Below are 19,244 nucleotides of genomic sequence, written 5' to 3' on the forward strand. Positions count from 1 at the left end.
TTAGCTCAGATTACCTACTATATTATTTTCATTATGGTACAAATTAAACAAATTGGTTGACAACCAGGAACATCAAAGTTACTTAGAATCTCTTATTGGTAGCTTACCTTCCACCTTTTCCCATTGCTGTCATAGTGATGTAATTCATAGCGCACAGTGCACTGACTTATGTTATTCATAGACGCCGGTGGCTGCCAGCTTATGTCCAGCAATCCCAAATACCCAAGATCATCAATCTCTAAATGGGAAGGGGGATCAACTGAAAGCAAGAGCAAGTAAAACATAAAAATAGTTACTATTCATTATATTTAGTCTTCTTTTTTACTGAATTTGCTTTACTAAAGGTTACGAGTACATGCATAATAGTATTTTGTAATTGCTTATTTTACAGAAAATTCACCACCTGAAGAATGTGTATCAAAATTCTGAAACCAACCGGTTATAAAAACAGGGATCACTAAGCCCATTTAAATTATTATAAGCACATTCTGTACCATATTTTGAGGAAATGGCATAGAAAAGGTGATGACACCCTTAAGACTTATAGACAGGGGGCCAGATGCAGTAAGCCTTGAAAAGTGATAAATTGCATGGTGATAAAGTACCAGCCAATCAGCTCCTAACTGTCATATTTTAAACACAGCCTGTAATATGGCAGTTAGGAGCTTGTTGGATGGTACTTTATCAGATGCAATTTATCACTCGCCAAGGCTTGATAAATCTGGACATCTCCCCCTCAATCTTCGGTCAATGGTAATTGCAAAGGCCAGGAACACGTAAAACAGCAATAGACTTGGAGGTCTATTTATTTAGCTGAGAACCGTCTTTTTACTTACGTTTTGACTGGTTTTCTTAGTTTTTCTCCTCAAATGGGTGCGGGATGTGGGGTTAAAAAAAAAAGCCCCAGATTGGTTAAAAAAAAAAACGGGCAAACAAAATGGGCCTTACTGATCATATGTTAAATTCCAACAAGAACCCTGTCTGGCACTGGATAAGTTTTCAAAATTACATAGCTATGAACTCTGTTATCTCAGCCATTAAACTATGAAGGGTTTTCTACTAGTTTTGCTAATGCAATAAACAATAAGATTCAAAAATGCAGTTCCACTTGGTGATCTTTGGAAACACCCCTATGAAAGCAATCCTCATCTACATTTGTGCATTTGCAGATGCTCTGGAAAGTGCGCATTGAAAAATGTTTTAATTTTTCTACTAAAGTACTGCTCGAATTTAGCTAAGTACACACTGTACAATTATGACAGATCTAGCTGGTTGTAATGAAAATCTGGTAATGGATGAGAGCAAATGACAATCAACCATTTGCTCTCAAACACTGTAAAACAAACAAAACCTGTCGTTCAGACAAATGGTTGATTGTCATTTGCTCTCATCCGTTACCAGATTTCCATTCCAACCAGCTAGATCTGGCAGATAATCTGCCAGATAATTGTATAGTGTGTACCTAGCTTTTAGGCTCACTTATGCCATTATTCAAGAGAGTGAGGGGACTTGATACTTTATTACGTGTCAGTTTTGTGTGTTTAAAAGTGCTTTCCCGTTAAGGTGCAACTGAAAGGTGGAAAAATGCCCCTCCAACCGGCTGGCGAATTCATGTACTGCTGCAGAGAGAAAAAGCTTGGCGCCTACTTGCAAAACAAGGTACTTCTTCCTAAACGTGCCTTCTGCATCTTGTTTCAATAAAACGTCCCAACCAAAAAAAGAAATCTCTTTTCCAATTAAGTATAAAAACTGGGGACCCTTATGTGCCTTATTTGCGAGTAATACTTCCAGTCTGGTCTACTCCTCCCAACACGCAGTGCAAAATATTGGCCTGTAAATTACTGCCCTTATTTATTAAATAGGACGCATTTATGCCATAGTTGGAGCATTTTCAATACAGTTTTGAACTCTTTCATATATCATACTAAAGGTGCATACACACTGGGCGTTTTTGCCCAGCGTGTATGCACAGCAATGATGGCTGACATCGCTGGGCTGAAAATCGCTCAGTGCATACACACTGAGCGATTTACCCCCCTGCCCAGCGATGTCAGCGGGGGTGAACGGCTTTCCATAGCAGGACACTATGGAAAGCCGCTCACCCCGCCGTACATCTACTGGTAATACCAGCAGATGAACAGCGTCCGCCGGCGATGAAGCGGGAATGCGCATCAGCGCTCATCACTCATTACCGGGGCATACACACTGGGTGGTTTTGAGCTGAAAGCAGATAAAAACACCAAAACTGAGCTGCTTTCATCTCAAAATTGCCTAGTGTGTATGCGCCTTAAGCCTTATAGAAAGCAAATTGCCTAACTGGCTGCTAAGGTTTTAGATGCAGATTTCCACCTTTGTGAAAAGAAAATAATTAACCATTTGTGTGTCTTTTAGAAAGCAATGTAAAACACATATACGTATAGATAAAATATTCACCATATGTCTGTACCGTTGCAGACCATCGAACACAAAGAGTGAAATATATAACAGTTATCAACATCCACTGAAAGCTTATACTTTGGATATTACATCCAGTGATGCAGTTTTGGGTCCACATTTTCTCTCTGACCTGTTCTTTAGAACTGTAAAACGAAACAAAACACTTAGAAAAGCAGTGATAGTGCATTGTCATTTAATTAAAGAGCACAGTAGTGGCTGAAGGGTACAAATATGGGGGGTCATTCCGAGTTGTTCGCTCGTTGCCAATTTTCGCAACGGAGCGATTAAGGCAAAAATGCGCATGCGCATGGTATGCAGTGCGCATGCGGTTAGTATTTTAACACAAAACTTAGTAGATTTACTCATGCCCGAACAAAGATTTTTCCTCGTTGAAGTGATCGGAGTGTGATTGACAGGGAGTGGGTGTTTCTGGGCGGAAACTGGACGTTTTCTGGGAATATACAGAAAAACGCAGGCATGCCAGGGAAAAACGCGGGAGTGTCTGGAGAAACGGGAGTGGCTGACCGGACGCTGGGCGTGTGTGTGACGTCAAACCAGGAACAAAACTGACTGAACTGATCGCTATTTGTGAGTAAGTCTCGAGCTACTCAGAAACTGCTAAGAAATTTCTATTCGCTATTCTGTGAATCTTTCGTTCGCAATTCTGCTAAGCTAAGATACACTCCCAGAGGGCGGCGGCCTAGCGTGTGCAATGCTGCTAAAAGCAGCTAGCGAGCGAACAACTCGGAATCACCCCCATGGTTGCTTACTATGGTACAACACAATGGAATATATATTAAGCCACTTACTGTATGTCTTGTTTGTGACATTATAGAATGCTGGTGCATGAGACTTTGTACTGGCCTTTGGGCATAATTCAAGGTTGATTGCAAAATAACACTTTCCTCTAATGGCCAAAACCATGTGCACTGCAGGTGGGACAGACATAACATGTGCAGAGAGAGTTAGATTTGGGTGGGGTGTGTTCAAACTGAAATCTAAATTGCAGTGTAAAAATAAAGCAGCCAGTATTTACCCTGCACAAAAACAATATATCCCACCCAAATCTAACTCTCTCTGCAAATGTTATATCTGCTCCACCTGCAGTACACATGGTTTTGGCCATTAGAAGAAAATGTTATTTTGTAATCAACCTTGAATTAGGCCCTTTGTACAGCAAGATGTGACAAAGGACTGCCTTGCATAAGGAGCACAATCAACATCAACTAGGAAGACATTTTAAAGATATATCAGGCTGCCTACAACGTACATTTGCTCAGTTTTATATTTGGTACTTATTGTACAGAATGTGTCATTAATAAATGGTACGTTAACAGACAATTTATATTAAAAACAACAATTAGAAAGACATTATTACAGAACCTTCTGTCCAGCTATAAAACATCATTATTCATATACTGTACTTGATATATTTTTTTTTACCTCCACGTGGATTACAACAGATCAATAATAGAAGGAAATTGTATGCCAATAATTGGGGACAGCACTACACTACAGAAAATGGTAGTGTGACAATATTAGAAATAAAACTACTGGCAAATTATTCATATATTACTTCATCTAATGGGGTACTCTCAGTTACAATTATCTCTACAGTGTCATTATTATGTATTATAAACTACAGTGGGCGGTGTAAATAGGATCAATAAGGGGCCATTACTTTTTATTATTATAGAAACAGGGTTCTATACTTCAATTTATTTCCGTGGGATCCATCTACCAAGGGTACCAGTAGGGCCACATGCGACTTTTTCCTTAGGCCAAACATTCCTAGATACCCCTAGGGGACCAGGATAGATGCTAAGCAGTGCAGACATTAAGGTGAGGGCCGTAGAGGTTGCTACTGGTGGTTTCTTCTATACTGCGTGTGCATTTTAGGGCTTCAGAAGATGCCAAAAGAGCAATGCGGTTTATTTCTGATTTAACAAGCCACTGATAGTAAGTCCGGCAGCTTGGGGGGCAAAATCAACCTCAATTTGCTGTAGTTTCAAAGGGGTCTATTCATGAGGCGGTGAAAAGTGTGGAGAAATGAGGCATTGGAAAGATGCCCATGGCAACCAATCAGCATTGAAGTAACATTGATAATTTGCATACTATACAATTGTACGGAGCAGCTGATTGGTTGCCATGGGCAACTCCTCCACAGGCTCACTTCCCCACTCTTATCACTGCTTCATGAATAGACCCCAAAATCACAACAAAACTAATGTTTAGTAAGCTTCCCCCTTAGAGGTAGATTTACTAAAGCATCGAAAAATGAAATGTAGTGGACGGTGATGCCCATAGCAATTAATCGGCTTCTAGCTATCATTTCACTATTACATCCTAAAAAATGTTAGCTAGAAGCTGATTGGTTGCCACGGCAACACAGCCACTTTTCATTTTTAGAAGCTTTATTAAATTTAACCCTTAGGGATAGATGTATCAAACCTGGGAAATATAAAATGGAGAGAGATAAAGTACTAAGTAACCAATGCAACTTTCGAACACAAATGATGGTGGGTCTGATTTTAGTCTGTATTGTAAATGAAATACTGTACGTTTCAGTTTCTTTTCTTAAAGTAATGGTTTGCAAAAGCATATATTTATGGGAAAGATATATTATTTGCAGAAATATTATGTTTCAGAAATAAATGACAATTGACACAATTGTTTACAGATGGGTATTATTCATGTACTGCACAATGATAAATTGTAAAATTTCTGGTTTCCATAAAAGATTACCATTGTGCATGTTTAATTGAGCGTGTACAATGGTAAAATAGGCAGCAATAACGACGGGCATTGTGATGAAAAGTAAAAAGATATGTGGTGCTTGGTTACAGCATACCAGTGTACACATGTAGAACGGGATCCCGTTAACAAAACAATTACAATGCAAAAACATGAAAGGAAGCAGGAGACAAACTCATTCCACATTTCTTTATTGCAGTAAATGGAAAGAGGAATCTAGCACTGGTAGGGGGTGGTCTTCTGTTGGCACCGATAATGGCCAGGCAGTGGAAACAGTATGTCCTGGTTATTATCTGCAGAGAATTGTTCCATAATTTCCAAGAACACCGTGTAACAATTCTAATTCTGTTACATAATTGTCTCTTTAAAATCTGCAATTATCATTAGTCTCTCTATGGAGATGCTGTCACTGGCACTTGGAGATGATGTCATCTTTCTATAGAGAGCCGGCTCATCTGGCACTTGGAGATGCTGTCACTGGCGCTTGGAGATGATGTCATCTCCAAACATCAGCAGAGGAGTAGTCACTGGCAATAACCTGGGTCCAGCCTGCAGTGTGAACAGGTTTCAAGCCACTATGACATGGCTTGAATCTCGTGTTCAGTGACCCGGGCAAGTTTTATAGTCAACTGTTGTTGCATGACTATAGCACATCACTATTATGTAAGCTACTTGTAAATGTATAGACCCAATGGGGTAAATTTACTAAAGTGTGAGTTTTTTTAGAAGTGGAGATTTTATCAATTATCCTAAAAATGGTGCTAGATGAATGATAAGTAGAAACTGATTGGTTTCTATGGGCAATATAACCACTTATAAATAAGACTCACACTTTAGTAAATTTAGCCCAATGAAGGTGATTCAGGTGGCTGCATGAGGATCCCGGGCCCTGCCCTCTCTGTCAGAGAGGCCGGGCTCGGGACAGACATGCCCCCAGCACCCCCGTGATGGCGGCCCTGCATGTATGCAATACAATGGTTTAGTGATGATAGATGAGAGGAGACTTACCTCAAGCAAATCCTGCCTATGATAATTAATCCAATCAGACAGATTCTGTTCAGAAGATGGTTACATTGTCTCAGTCTGCGGGGGCTGCAGTGCCGACCACATGGTGCAGGGGGGGCTACTTAGCACATATAACCATACGTGTTATGCTGTATCAAATATATGTGCTGGCCGGTTATCCCGGGGATCGGCAGCACTGCGTTTATTAAGTCTTTATGTGGAACCCGTGACTTTGCATTATGCGTGGGGGCGGGTATAGGAGGAGAGTGAAGCCATACATACAACGCTGCCAATACATGGGATAACCAGCCAGCACATACGTTACATGAGCCATAACATGTATAGACACAATACAAATACCTACTGGCGCGAATGGATAATAGTATATAGATAATACAAATAGTATTGATTCAATTGCGACAAACCCCAGAGACCTATCTGCACAAGTCTCAGTTGATATAAATCTATAGAATAAAAAGGAGAAAGAGGCCGCGCTAGAGAGTCAATAATAAACAATAATAAAAGTATAAATTGCCGGTGGATCAGATTAAATTATATTCATTTTACACTTAGTAAACAGTAAAATGCTAATTTCTGTAGTATAAATAAAGAGGCAGTAATGGATACAAGTATCATTATTAAAAGTAGCAATCGTGGCTAGGTCTGTAGTATAAGTTTGCAACTAAATAGAAACATGTAGCTTTCTCTCTCATATAAAATTGTAATCCAGAAACAGTAGCTGGAGACCAATGAAAGTGACATTTTTGTGTAGCGGAATTAATTAGCCGCTAGGATCCATATGACCACTGTAAATGTAAAAATAGAGTCAGATATGTGCTCAATTTAAGTAAGCTCACTGAAGGATCTTTAGCACGGAGGCCGCATTGGATATATAAAGTTGCTGCTGGGAGCCGCTACTCACTGTATCCCTGCTATCCGGGACCCTTTAATGGATGTGAGAGGACGGTGATTCCTGAGCATCCTCGGGAGATAAACCTGTAGACGGCAGCCGTATGTGATTGCAGCAGTTAGCTCCGGCCAATTGGTGGCCACACAAGGAGCAAGAGATGGCTTCGACTTGCGGGGGACCAGGTGCGGAAGCCGTGACCAAGGTGGTGCAGGATTAGCGGCTGATCGTTAAAGTGTCTGATTCTCCAGCTCATGTAGGGAGTCCTAGACGCGTTTCATCACTTCCTGTGACTTTCTCGATAGGCAGACTACATGGGTGACCCGAGTACACAGATACACACAGCCGCAGTACAATAACGTAGCTCTGGAACAGGCACAGTTGACCTGAAAATCAACTGTATATTTTCAGCAATAAAGGTTATTCCTTGTCCTCAGTTCACACTGTATGCCAGGGCTGGCCAAACCGGTCCTCGAGATCTACCAACAGTGCATGTTTTCCAGGCCTCCTGGAGATCTGTAGAATTGTCAATTAGGAATGAATGCAGCACATCCTAATTAGTAATGACTACACCTGTGCACCAGCTAGGTGGTCTGGAAAATGTGTACTGTTGGTAGATCTCGAGGACTGGTTTGGCCAGCCCTGCTGTATGCTCTCCAGCTCTGTGAATGACCCAGATACAGTATGTCCCGTCACATTGTTCTTTTGCCCACTTTCCTGACCTGGCCATTCTCTTAATAGGTAAGCTTTGGGTGAATTCGGAGACTGTCCTGCACAGATGTCTATCATGTCTTCCTATACAGTAGCTGCTAATTCTGCACACTGAATTTCTATCCAGTAATCCATTGCCACGTCACTGTGTTCAACTGACCAGCATCAAGGTGTTCAGCATTATCTTATACCATGAGGTGATTAGTTCCCTGATATATATATAAATATATTCATAGAGCCGTAAAAGCGGAAAACAGGGCTTTCCTCTGCTTCGTTCTATTTACAGAGCAGGTTACCATGGTGTAGTTCATTACTGCTCCAGTAGCTCCCCTGCTCCTTGTCTGAATCGCATCACCATACTTTTGTATGTTCAGTGCAATTCATAAAAGAACACAAAGCTCTGCTTTCTGTTCCACTGCTGCGTGCAGAATTGCCATCTCAGGATGGCATAATGTGTACTACAATGCCCTTCTATCCTGGCCCCTTTACAATCATTTACATTTATTTTCCACCTGCTACATTCCTCAGGCAGATAATAATGAATCAAATAGGCCCTTCACTAAAAAAACATAGGGGGTGATTCAGACCTGATCGCTGGGCTGTTAACTGTGCTGTCCTGCCTTCAGATAGTCGCCACCTCCAGGGGGAGTGTAAATTCGCCGTGCAAGAGTGTGATCCTATGTGTACGCCGAGCTGCAAAAACCCACTGTGTGCAGTCTCTGCGCAGCCCACGGCTTACTCCTACAGTGCGATGAGAAGAGACTGATCAGGGCCGGAGTTGACGTCAGGCACTCTCTCTGAAAACGCTTGGGCACGCCACTCCCAAGAAACGGTCAGTTACCACCCACAAATGGCTAACTCCTGTCAATCACTTTGTGAACGCCCATGCGATCGGATTTTTTGCACCATCTCTTTTGCTGACCGGTGATGCCCTTTGTTGTTGTCTGACGCGTGTGCGCATTGTGGTGCATACACATGTGCAGTTAGTACCTGATCGCAGTTTGTTACTTAGGGCCTTATTCAGGTTTGTAAGCAAACCAAAAAAGTTAGCAATTAGGTACAACCATGTTGCACTGCAGGTGGGGCAAATGTAACATGTGCAGAGAGAGTTAGATTTGGGTGGGGTGTTTTGAAACTGAAATCTAAATTGCAGTGTAGAAATGAAGTAGCCTGTATTTACTATGCACAGAAACATTATAACCCACCCAAATCTCTCTTCACATGTTACATCTGCCCCACCTACAGTGCAACATGGTTTTGGCCAATTGCTAACTTTTTTGGTTTGCTAACAAACCTGAATAAACCCCATAGGGCCTAATTCAGACCTGATTGCTCGCTAGCTATTTTTTGCAGCGCTGCGATCAGATAGTCACCACCTATAGAGGAGTGCAAGTTTGCTTTGCAAGTGTGCGATCGCATGTGCAGCCGAGCGGTACAAAAAAGTTTTGTGCAGTTTCTGAGTTGCCCAGAACTTACTCAGCCACTGTGATCACTTCAGCCTGTCCGGGATCGGAATTGACGTCAGACACCCGCCCTACAAATGCTTGGACACTGTGAAAATAACCTCACTTAAATGTGGGTAGCCACGCGCTTAATGTGAATTGGTTCTCCAAGCAGCTGCACAAAATAGGATAGTCAATCCAAACAAGACAATATATATAAACGGTATACAGCGCTAAAAAATAATTATAAGCAGACAGGTGTAGATGATAAATCAAGTAAAAAGATTTATTTAAACATTAGATACTCATTAATTACTCAATATTCTTCAATAAAAAATATATAACTCAGACATTAAAAAATGGAACCAATTAATAAAAACCAGTCTCTGGTAGATTTGGACATATAAGGACAATGGCAATGTTATCCAGTGGTAGGTAGACCTAGGAGATGTTAAACCTTTTGGGTAAATTGAGTTTCTCCACAATAATTACCACTCTTGAAGATGGAATGTTCCCTTAGCGAAGGTTCAGATGGCACAGGCTCCAACGCAAAAGTTGAGGGAATTGGAAGGTGGATATGGACTGGATGGCACACCAGAATTGTAAAGTCCCAGGCTATAAAGGTCCACTGTCCGATTATCTGGTATGCCTTTGATAAAGCTGCCCCTTGTGACAGCGAAATGCATCAGGATTTACAATTTGGACCCCAAAGAAAAGGACTTTTACCGCAACATCCAGATAATCGAACACTTCTTTTTTCCATTCACTTGTATGCAGATAACATTATCTTGTGTAGAGACAGATTAAGGGGGGAATTCAATTAATTTTTCACAGCTGATTGATCCCCGTGGGGTTAATTCAATTGACATTGATAGTTGACACTATTAGGGATTTTGTTTCACCTGCCTGGGGGCAAAATCCCTAGGTGCCATTTTTTTGCGATTTTCGAAAACACATGAATCTGGGAACTTATCCCGGATCCTTTGTTTTTTTGCACAGACAGGGGTACATTTTTCTGTGACAAAACAGGCATTAATTGACTTGGCCCCCCAAAAAAAATCTGGCAAAAAATTGCGAAAAATTTACCACCGCTAATTGAATTCCCACCTAAGCCGGTCTGAATTCAGTAATGTACTGCAATCTGAGTCCTCTCACCTTGTGCAATGGATAACTTTAAACAACCAGGGGGAGATTTATCAAAGCTTGTAGAGAGATAAAGTGATAAAAAGAAAATGTTCCAACCGATCCTAGCCTGTCATTTTGCAAACACCTGTACAATGACAGAAGCTGATTGGTTAGTACTTTATCTCTCTCTAAGCCTTGATAAATCAGAATCTCCCCCCGATTTCCCATCAGTAAGTTTTATTGAAATATTTATTGCAACACTTTGAAGCAGGGGTTCCCGCAAGGCAACCTTAGCGTCTGCCTGGGGCCCCACTGCTGTGGATGAGCCTCAGGAAATCCGTTCTCATAAAAATCCATTCCTAGAGGAGCTCTCTCTGGTACGGTCTCTGCTCACTCTACCTCGGCCTAGGACACACGGCGCTATCGTCACTGCACTGCAGCAGTGCCCGCCACCCCCCAGTCTATCAGTCAGAAGCTCTGGAGTGCTTTCTCTGGTGACTGTCGCTCGGACTCAGCTGCACCGCAGTCACTTTCCCACAGCCTCCACCGCTCCTCTGAAGCACACAGAATTTATCATCACCTAGGATGCACTCCCAGTTGCCTGCTAATGCTTCCAAAATCCTATAAACAGCCTTGTCACTCTACAACTGTCGTCTGCCAGGAATCTCAAGTCTGAATCAATCTAATAGAGTCTGTTAAATCTCCTCTAGGCTATGAAATTATGGCACTACTATTTGACATGTGTGTAATTGTATTGTATAATTGGCTTTCTCCAGCTAAAAAAAAATCTAAATCTTGTATCTCCTATACTACCCAGGATATACTTGTAAATGGAATACAACTCATAATGTAGTTCTTTGTAGCAAAACATTTTACACATAAAACAAATAATACATAACTGGTAGCATGTGGTACGTATTTCTGAGCAGTAGGTATGCAATATATAGCTGCCAATGAGGGCCATTCCGAGTTGATCGCACGTAGCAACTTTTGCTGCTCGTGCGATCAACTAGACGCCGCCTATGGGGGAGTGTATTTTAGCATAGCAGGGCTGCGATCGCTTGTGCAGCCCTGCTATGCTAAAAAAGTTTTGTGTGAAACAAGACCAGCCCTGCAGTTACTTACCCTGTGCGATGGATCCAGCGATGAAGATCCCGGAATTGACGTCAGACATCTGCCCTCCAAATGCCTGGACACGCCTGCGTTCACTGCTCCACTCCCAGAAAACGGTCAGTTGACGCCCCGGAACGCCTTCCGCCTGTCACTTTTCTTGCGATCGCGGTAGCCCAGCGCGACGTGCGTGCGCATTGTGTCTGGTGCGCATGCGCAGAACCAACCCATTTGTACCACTGCGAAGAACCGCAGCATGCGAACGGGTCGGAATGACTCCCAATGTTCGGTATCTATGTTGAATAAATGTCTGGCCACAGTACGGGTTGTTCTCCGCAAAAGTGGATCGTCAGAAAGGGAGATAGGGGCCACAGATGTACGGCCTGCATAATTTCTCTTACGTCCTAGAGGATGCTGGGGTTCACATTAGTACCATGGGGTATAGACGGGTCCACCAGGAGCCATTGGCACTTTAAGAGTTTGAGAGTGTGGGTTGGCTCCTCCCTCTATGCCCCTCCTATAAGACTCAGTTTAGAAAATGTGCCCGGAGGAGCCAGTCACAGCTAGGGGAGCTCTCCTGAGTGAAGGATTTAACACAGATAGTGGCGAGATTCATACCAGCTCACACAAACAAGGCACATCAAGCTAACCAGCTTGAAACATTACTTACCAAGTAACAATGCAGTACATAACTAAACAAAGATGTACTGAACCAGATAACGGTTGCAGGAAAACGAAGCACTGGGCGGGCGCCCAGCATCCTCTACGGACTACGAGAAAAGGATTTACCTGTAGGTAACCAAAATCCTATTTTTGCCTATAATCTTATATTTAAATTAGATAATATTTAAATCATCAGTCATCATATAAATACATTTAAGTATAGTGACTAATAATATCTGGTTACATTTTAATAGCAGGGGGTAAATGTAATAGGGTACGAGTTGCCAGTGGTCCGAGATTTTGTCAGAGAATGGGCGTATTTTTAAAGTAGTAATCAATTACAAGGCAAAACCAACCTGGTTTTGCCTTGTAAATGATTGCTGCTTTAAAAATACGCCCATTCTCTGACATATTTACTTAAAATACACAGGGGAACTTTTGTACCCATGAAGGGGGGGGGGGCAGTGTCATATAAAATGAATTGTTTATTCAGCCCCCTCCCCTGCAAGGCTTACACATGCAGCGTGCAGCCATTGTTTGCCCAGGACGCACTGCTTGTGTGTGCCTGTGCGGTCTGCCATCTCTCCATCTTCCCTTCCATTCTCCTACTCCTCTGCTGAGCAAAGTGAGAACAGGTTAATGGACACCAATGATTTAGTACCAAGACATTCTATCCAAACATTTATCTCTGCTGACAAGAGTGTATTCCTGCACAGTATCCTGGTCTCCCATCATAATTCAATGCAAGCATTTACATTTTTCCTCCCCTGACTGTGGTTCATCCCTCCCATGGGTGATACATTCTGTTTATGTCTCTGCAACCACTCCCTGTCTCTGGCATCTGCCACTGTCCCTGTATCCCATCTGTTCCCAGGGGCGTATCTTCCTATTGGCCAGGAAGGCACTTGCCAGGGGCGCTGGTCAAGGAGGGCGGCGCAGGCAGGCAGTGCCACCTGCGCCAAAGGGTAGAATGACATAGTTGTTCTCACTGAGTACACCCATTGGCAATGCTCATCCACTGCCGGATTCAGACTCCTGCACTTTGCACGCACCGGCAGCCGGCGATGCGAGATGGACTCTCAGAAGCTAACTGCACTCTGACACTCTCTGTGACTGCAGTCACAATGATGATTGGTGAATATAGCCTGGGAGCGGGGCACTTCCGTGGTATAGAGAGGGGGTGAGGCACCTCCTCTTCCTCATCCACTCCCCTTCTCATTGGTCCTGCGCGGTCTGTCACCAAACGCTAGCCACTACAATCAGCACCAGTCCGCAGTGCACTACAGCAAGAGCATACATTTTCTGCGGTACCGTAGCTGCACTGCATGGTTTATCCTGGCAGTCTGCATCACATGTTACAAAGTGCTCTGTATGGAGAGGTATCTAGACCACTGACTGCCTGTCCAACTGTGTTGAACTACAAATCCCAGCACACCTTGTCAACTGGATGAGCTGGGACATGTAGTACCATCACACCTAGAGAGGCCCTGAAAAGGTGTTTTTAGTCTGCTCTTGTAAGGTTTTTAACTGTATATATGTGTGCATATATCCCCTCGGTGTCCCTGCCCGCACCCTCCCTGTAATCCCCCCTCACTGTCCCTGATCTCAGCCTCCCTGTGACTCCCCCTCAGTGTCCCTGCCACACACTCCTGTAATTCCCTCTCAGTGTCCCTGTCCGCACCCTCCCTGTAATTCCCTTTCAGTGTCCCTGACCTCAGCCTCGCTGTAATTCCCCCTCAGTGTCCCTGACCTCAGCCTCCCTGTGACTTTCCCCAGTGTCCCTGCTCACACACTCCTGCAATTCCCTCTCAGTGTCCCTGCCCGCACCCTCCCTGTAATTCCCTCTCAGTGTCCCTGACTGCACCCTACCTGTAGTTCCCCCTCAGTGTCCTTGACCTCAGCCTCCCTGTGACTTCCCCTCAGTGTCCCTGCTCACACACTCCTGTAATTCCCTCTCAGTGTTCCTGCCCACACCCTACCTGTAGTTCCCCCTCAGTGTCCCTGACCTCAGCCTCCCTGTAATTCCCCCTCAGTGTCCCTGACCTCAGCCTCCCTGTAATTCCCCCTCAGTGTCCCTGACCTCAGCCTCCCTGTAATTCCCCCTCAGTGTCCCTGACCTCAGCCTCCCTGTGACTCCCATCAGTGTCCCTGACCTCAGCCTCCCTGTAATTCCCCCTCAGTGTCCCTGACCTCAGCCTCCCTGTGACTCCCCCTCAGTGTCCCTGACCTCAGCCTCCCTGTAATTCCCCCTCAGTGTCCCTGACCTCAGCCTCCCTGTAATTCCCCCTCAGTGTCCCTGACCTCAGCCTCCCTGTGACTCCCATCAGTGTCCCTGACCTCAGCCTCCCTGTAATTCCCCCTCAGTGTCCCTGACCTCAGCCTCCCTGTGACTCCCCCTCAGTGTCCCTGACCTCAGCCTCCCTGTAATTCCCCCTCAGTGTCCCTGACCTCAGCTTCCCCGTAATACCCCCTCAGTGTCCCTGCCCGCACCCTCCCTGTAATTCTCTCTCAGTGTCCCAGGCCTCCTATCTGTAACCCCACTCCTGTGTACCTGAGTGGGGGAGGCAGGGGCGCCAGTTACTTACTTTGCCAGGGGCGCTCAGACCACTAGATACACCCCAGTCTGTTCCCTATACTTTTTCTCCCATATGCTCTTACAACCCACTTTCTCTACACTTTATACCCCCCTCACCTTCCACTTCTCCCTTCTTTCCTCCTCTTCTGATGCCAGTAATAGGCATGATCAATGCTTGTGGCTTATCAAATGCAGCAGGGATTAAAAGAAGAGCAACTGTGTCACTCAAAATATTATGAAAAAAAAAGTTTTGTTTGCACTTCTGTTAGTTGCAAGCAAAGACGAGCAGAAATTACTACCAGATGACTCATGTTCTATAAGCGAGCCAGGTTCCAACAGAACTCCTCTGGTAACTGATTATCCCCCCACGGGTGCTGTGAAAAAAATGCTGATGGTCTAAAGGGCACCGTGACCTGGGAAAGTTTGGGGAACAGTGCTATAGAACATCAAACATAGTGGAACACAGTGTGAGCTGTGGAGCGTACATTAAGATATTAACAGCATAAAAATTTTAATTGTTAAGATAAATATTGTTTAAGGCAGCACCGAATAGCATATTCTGAAACCAATCCTACCAGTGGATATCTAATTAGATTATGTTGTTAACTCTCATTTTCCATAGTGAACAGCAATAAACTAAGGGAGTAATCCAGAGTTGACCCTAGCAGCAATTTTGTTAACAGTTGGGCAAAACCAAGTGCACTGCAGGGGGACGGGACGGGACGGGACAGGGGGGGGGGGGGGGGGGCAGATATAACGTGTGCAGAGTGAGTTAGATTTGGGTTGGTTGTGTTCAAACTGAAATCTAAAGCCCCCTACACATTAGGCGACCCAATACGGCTGGCGGGCGACCCGGCGGCGGGGGTGGGAAAGTGACGGGCGGAGTGAAGTTTCTTCACTCCCCTCATCACCCGGCTCCATAGCAGTGCATGCTAATATGGACAATCTCGTCCATATTGGCCTGCATGCATAAGCGATGGGGCTGTAAAAAGAAGATAGTTCAGCGCATCCCTTGCTTGTTCCTATCCGTATAAATATTGAAATAAAGAAATCTAGAATAATCAAAAAGCGAAGGTATACAGAGATTTATAATAAACAGATTTCCAAAGTCTGATATAAAAGAATATGTAGATTTTATTATTTATAAAGACCATGAATAATAAAACAAAGAATTCCTTTAAAAAGGTAAGTACCGGTACCCCAAGATGACTCTAAAACATACAACACATAACAATACAAGACATACAAACAAAGAGACTTCCTGTGGGTACACTGACCAGCGATTTACCCCACTGGGAATAGTTGGGCTTTTGAGTGGTGTTTTATCACTTAGTGTCAAACAGTGTCCTTATAATGGGCTTAATTCGTTTTCAGCTGGGATAGCTTAGTCCAAGCATTAATGTTGTATTTGAAGTCACTGTGACTGCTCAGTTACTGATGTTCTCAGTCCTCTCATAGTAATTGGCACTGTCTCTGCACTGTCAGTGCTCTTAAACAAATGTATATATAGGAGCAGAGACAGTGCCAATTACTATAAGAGGACTGAGAACAACAGTTACTGAGCAGTCACAGTATGAACAAGTCGGTTTCAATGAAAAAAATCATGAAAAACTCATGTCGGCATTTTGACCTGTCTGCATTTTACATGTCTGTATTTTGACCTTGTCTGTATTTTAAATGTCGGTATTTTGTCCATGTCGGGATTTTGACCGTCGGTCAATTGCTGTCGGGATTTCGACCGTCTGGATTTTGATTGGAGGTAAATTTACTGCATCCTGTGTGTTATCTGCCATTGTGTAGGGCCCTTAAATTGCAGTGTAAAAATAAAGCAGCCAGTATTTACCATGCACAGAAACAAAATAACCCACCCAAATCTAACTCCCTCTGCAGATGTTAGATCTGCCTCCCCTAAAGTACATATGGTTTTGCCCAACTGCTAACAAATTTGCTGCTGCGATCTACTCTGAATTACCCCCTAAGTTGTGGGACATATCTCAGAGAAGCTAATTGTTCTATATCCTTTCTTACTATAATAATCTTCAACTGCACCAATTCCATCAGTCTTCTGCCACCTGATACTTATTCCAGTGTCATCTGCTGATGTAACTATGTTTATTTACCCTGTACTTGTCCTATACTGTCATCAACTGTAAGTTGCTGTTTTCCTGTTTGATTATTTGTTTATGTACTCTGTAATTGGGCGCTGCGGAACCCTTGTGGCGCCATATAAATAAAGGATAATAATAATAATATAGTTTTTTAGGTTATTGAAAAAGTTACTAATAAGCCATTTATTCAAAACAGTTGCTTTCCATGCAATAATATTAAATATACTGTACAGTGTAATTCTTCAATATTAAACCAGAAAGTTAGAGAGATGTAGAGGGATACATTTTAATGATGTATAAGTCACCTAGTACATCTATCTGTATTTATCTTGAAATGTGCAAATATAACAAACTCTTATTGTAAGTTCAGGTTGGAAAACCCTGTAAATTGCTATGGGGAAGCTACACTATACTGTACTAAAGTAAATTTCCAAGTCTGAAAACACATCAGAAAACATGACCTTCTATCTGTGTAAACTGCAAAAATAGTGCAGTATGGTTTCATCATTCATTGTATTATTATATTAACTATTATAAGTGAACATACACAGGAGAAGATACAGTATTAGCAGTCATGCCAAATCTGAGTCTGTATTCATGGATCTGAATCAGGATATAACAAAAGCACCACTAGAAGATATTTCCTATTAAGTATGCAACACACTTGTAAGGACTAGTTACCTGACATTGTTACACTAAACAAACATAATTTCACTGAAACAATATGTGAATTATAGGAAACACTACAACAAATTGATATAGTGTGTGTGTGTGTGTGTGTGTGTGTGTGTGTGTGTGTGTGTGTGTGTGTGTGTGTATATATATATATATATATATATATACTGTATATGTCTCACAGATACAACTGACTTTCAGTCTTGCACAACTTCTTATCTAAATTAGTACTACTGTACATCAAAGAAAAACAGTCATATTGTCTACTTACAGTATGTTTCCGTTATACAATAAGATATCAGTAGATTGTTTTGTTTCCTATTAAGGAGGCTGTAGTTCTGCACTTACCAAGAAGTAATATGAATCAGCATACACTCAATGTCCTTATTTCTGTCAAACTGCTGTACTGGATCAGATTAAGTATTGAGTATAGGAGAGGTGTGGTCAGAGGAGAGCAGCCAATGATTGACAATCCAAAAATGTAAATACTTTAAATAAGTAAACATCATGAGTCATAATCATGAATCATGATAATACTCTGGGCTTAAAGTGGTCCTTGAGAGGTGGGGAAACTCATTTCACCCGCCACCTACCTCTTTCCCCACCTCTCTCATTAGGCAGAGCCAAGGCCAGTGCAAGTGTTTTGGTGCCCCCCTGCAAAGTATAAATTTGTGCCCTACCCCCCATATTCTGCAAAGGGTCAGTGCACACCAAAGGCATGCACAGCAAAAACATGGTTGTGGACTCACAAGGAGGGGCCTGGCCACATAATTAGCACCCCTAATTCAAATTAGCAGTAGTACAATCTTATTCACATTACACTGCACATATTGCCCCTGATTCATATTACATCACAGAGTAGTGCCCCTTATTCACATTATGTCACACAGTAGTGCCCCATATTCACATTATGCTACAAAGAAGTACCCCTTTTACATGTTACGTCACACAGTGTTGCCCCTTTTACGTAATGCCCACAGTAGCAGTGCCGCTTCTACACATAATGTCTACAGTAGTAGTGCTGCTTATACACATAATGCCCACAGTAGTGCCCCTTACACACATAATGCCCACAGTAGTAGTGCCCCTTACACGCAATGCCCACAGTAGTAGTGCCCCTTACACACAATGCCCACAGTAATGGTGCCGCTCATGCACATAATGCCCAATGTAGTTTCCCTTGTACACATAATACTCACAGTAATGCCACTTATACATATAATGCTCACAGTAATGCCACTTATACATATAATGCCCACAGTAGTGCCCCTTATACACATAATGACCATAGTAGGCAGTGCCCCTTATACACATAATGCCCACAGTACTAGTGCCACTTATACACATAATGGTCATAGTACTAGTTCCGCTTATATATATATAATGCCCACAGTAGTGCCCCTTATACACATAATGCCCACAGTGGAGCCCCCTATACACATAATGCCCACAGTAGGTAGTGCCCCTTATACACATAATACACACAGTAGTGGTGAGTCATAAAAAGAGCAATAAAAAGTAAAAGCAAGGCAGACAGTATTATTTATATATATGTATGTAGTATGTGTGTGTGTGTGTGTGTGTGTGTGTGTGTGTGTGTGTGTGTGTGTGTGTATAGATAGATAGATATTCTCTCTCTCTCTCTCTATATATATATATATATATATATACATACAGGGCCGGCGCTACCATTAGGCAGCTTTAGGCAGCTGCCTATGGGCGCTGGCCACTGG

The 19,244-nt window shown here is 42.9% G+C and overlaps 1 protein-coding gene across 3 annotated transcripts in view; it reads right to left on the bottom strand.

The window, feature by feature from the left end:
* IL13RA2 (interleukin 13 receptor subunit alpha 2) overlaps positions 1–19,244 on the bottom strand; it is a 123,591-nt gene that overhangs the window by 88,521 nt on the left and 15,826 nt on the right. Inside the window, exons 1-3 of one of the 3 annotated variants that reach the window (XM_063937529.1) lie at positions 17,860–17,934; positions 2,434–2,579; positions 108–259 (exon numbers count right to left, since the gene is read on the bottom strand). In XM_063937529.1, coding sequence (XP_063793599.1) covers positions 108–259; positions 2,434–2,579; positions 17,860–17,882 — 321 coding nt within the window. In that variant the 5' untranslated portion in view covers positions 17,883–17,934. Of the gene's footprint in view, positions 1–107; positions 260–2,433; positions 2,580–17,782; positions 17,838–17,859; positions 17,935–19,244 lie in introns of those variants that run through there. The other 2 variants (XM_063937531.1, XM_063937530.1) reach the window with 2 other exon arrangements.

This window comes from Pseudophryne corroboree, chromosome 8 (assembly GCF_028390025.1).
Source record: "Pseudophryne corroboree isolate aPseCor3 chromosome 8, aPseCor3.hap2, whole genome shotgun sequence".
In the NCBI taxonomy this organism is placed as follows: Eukaryota; Metazoa; Chordata; class Amphibia; order Anura; family Myobatrachidae; genus Pseudophryne; species Pseudophryne corroboree.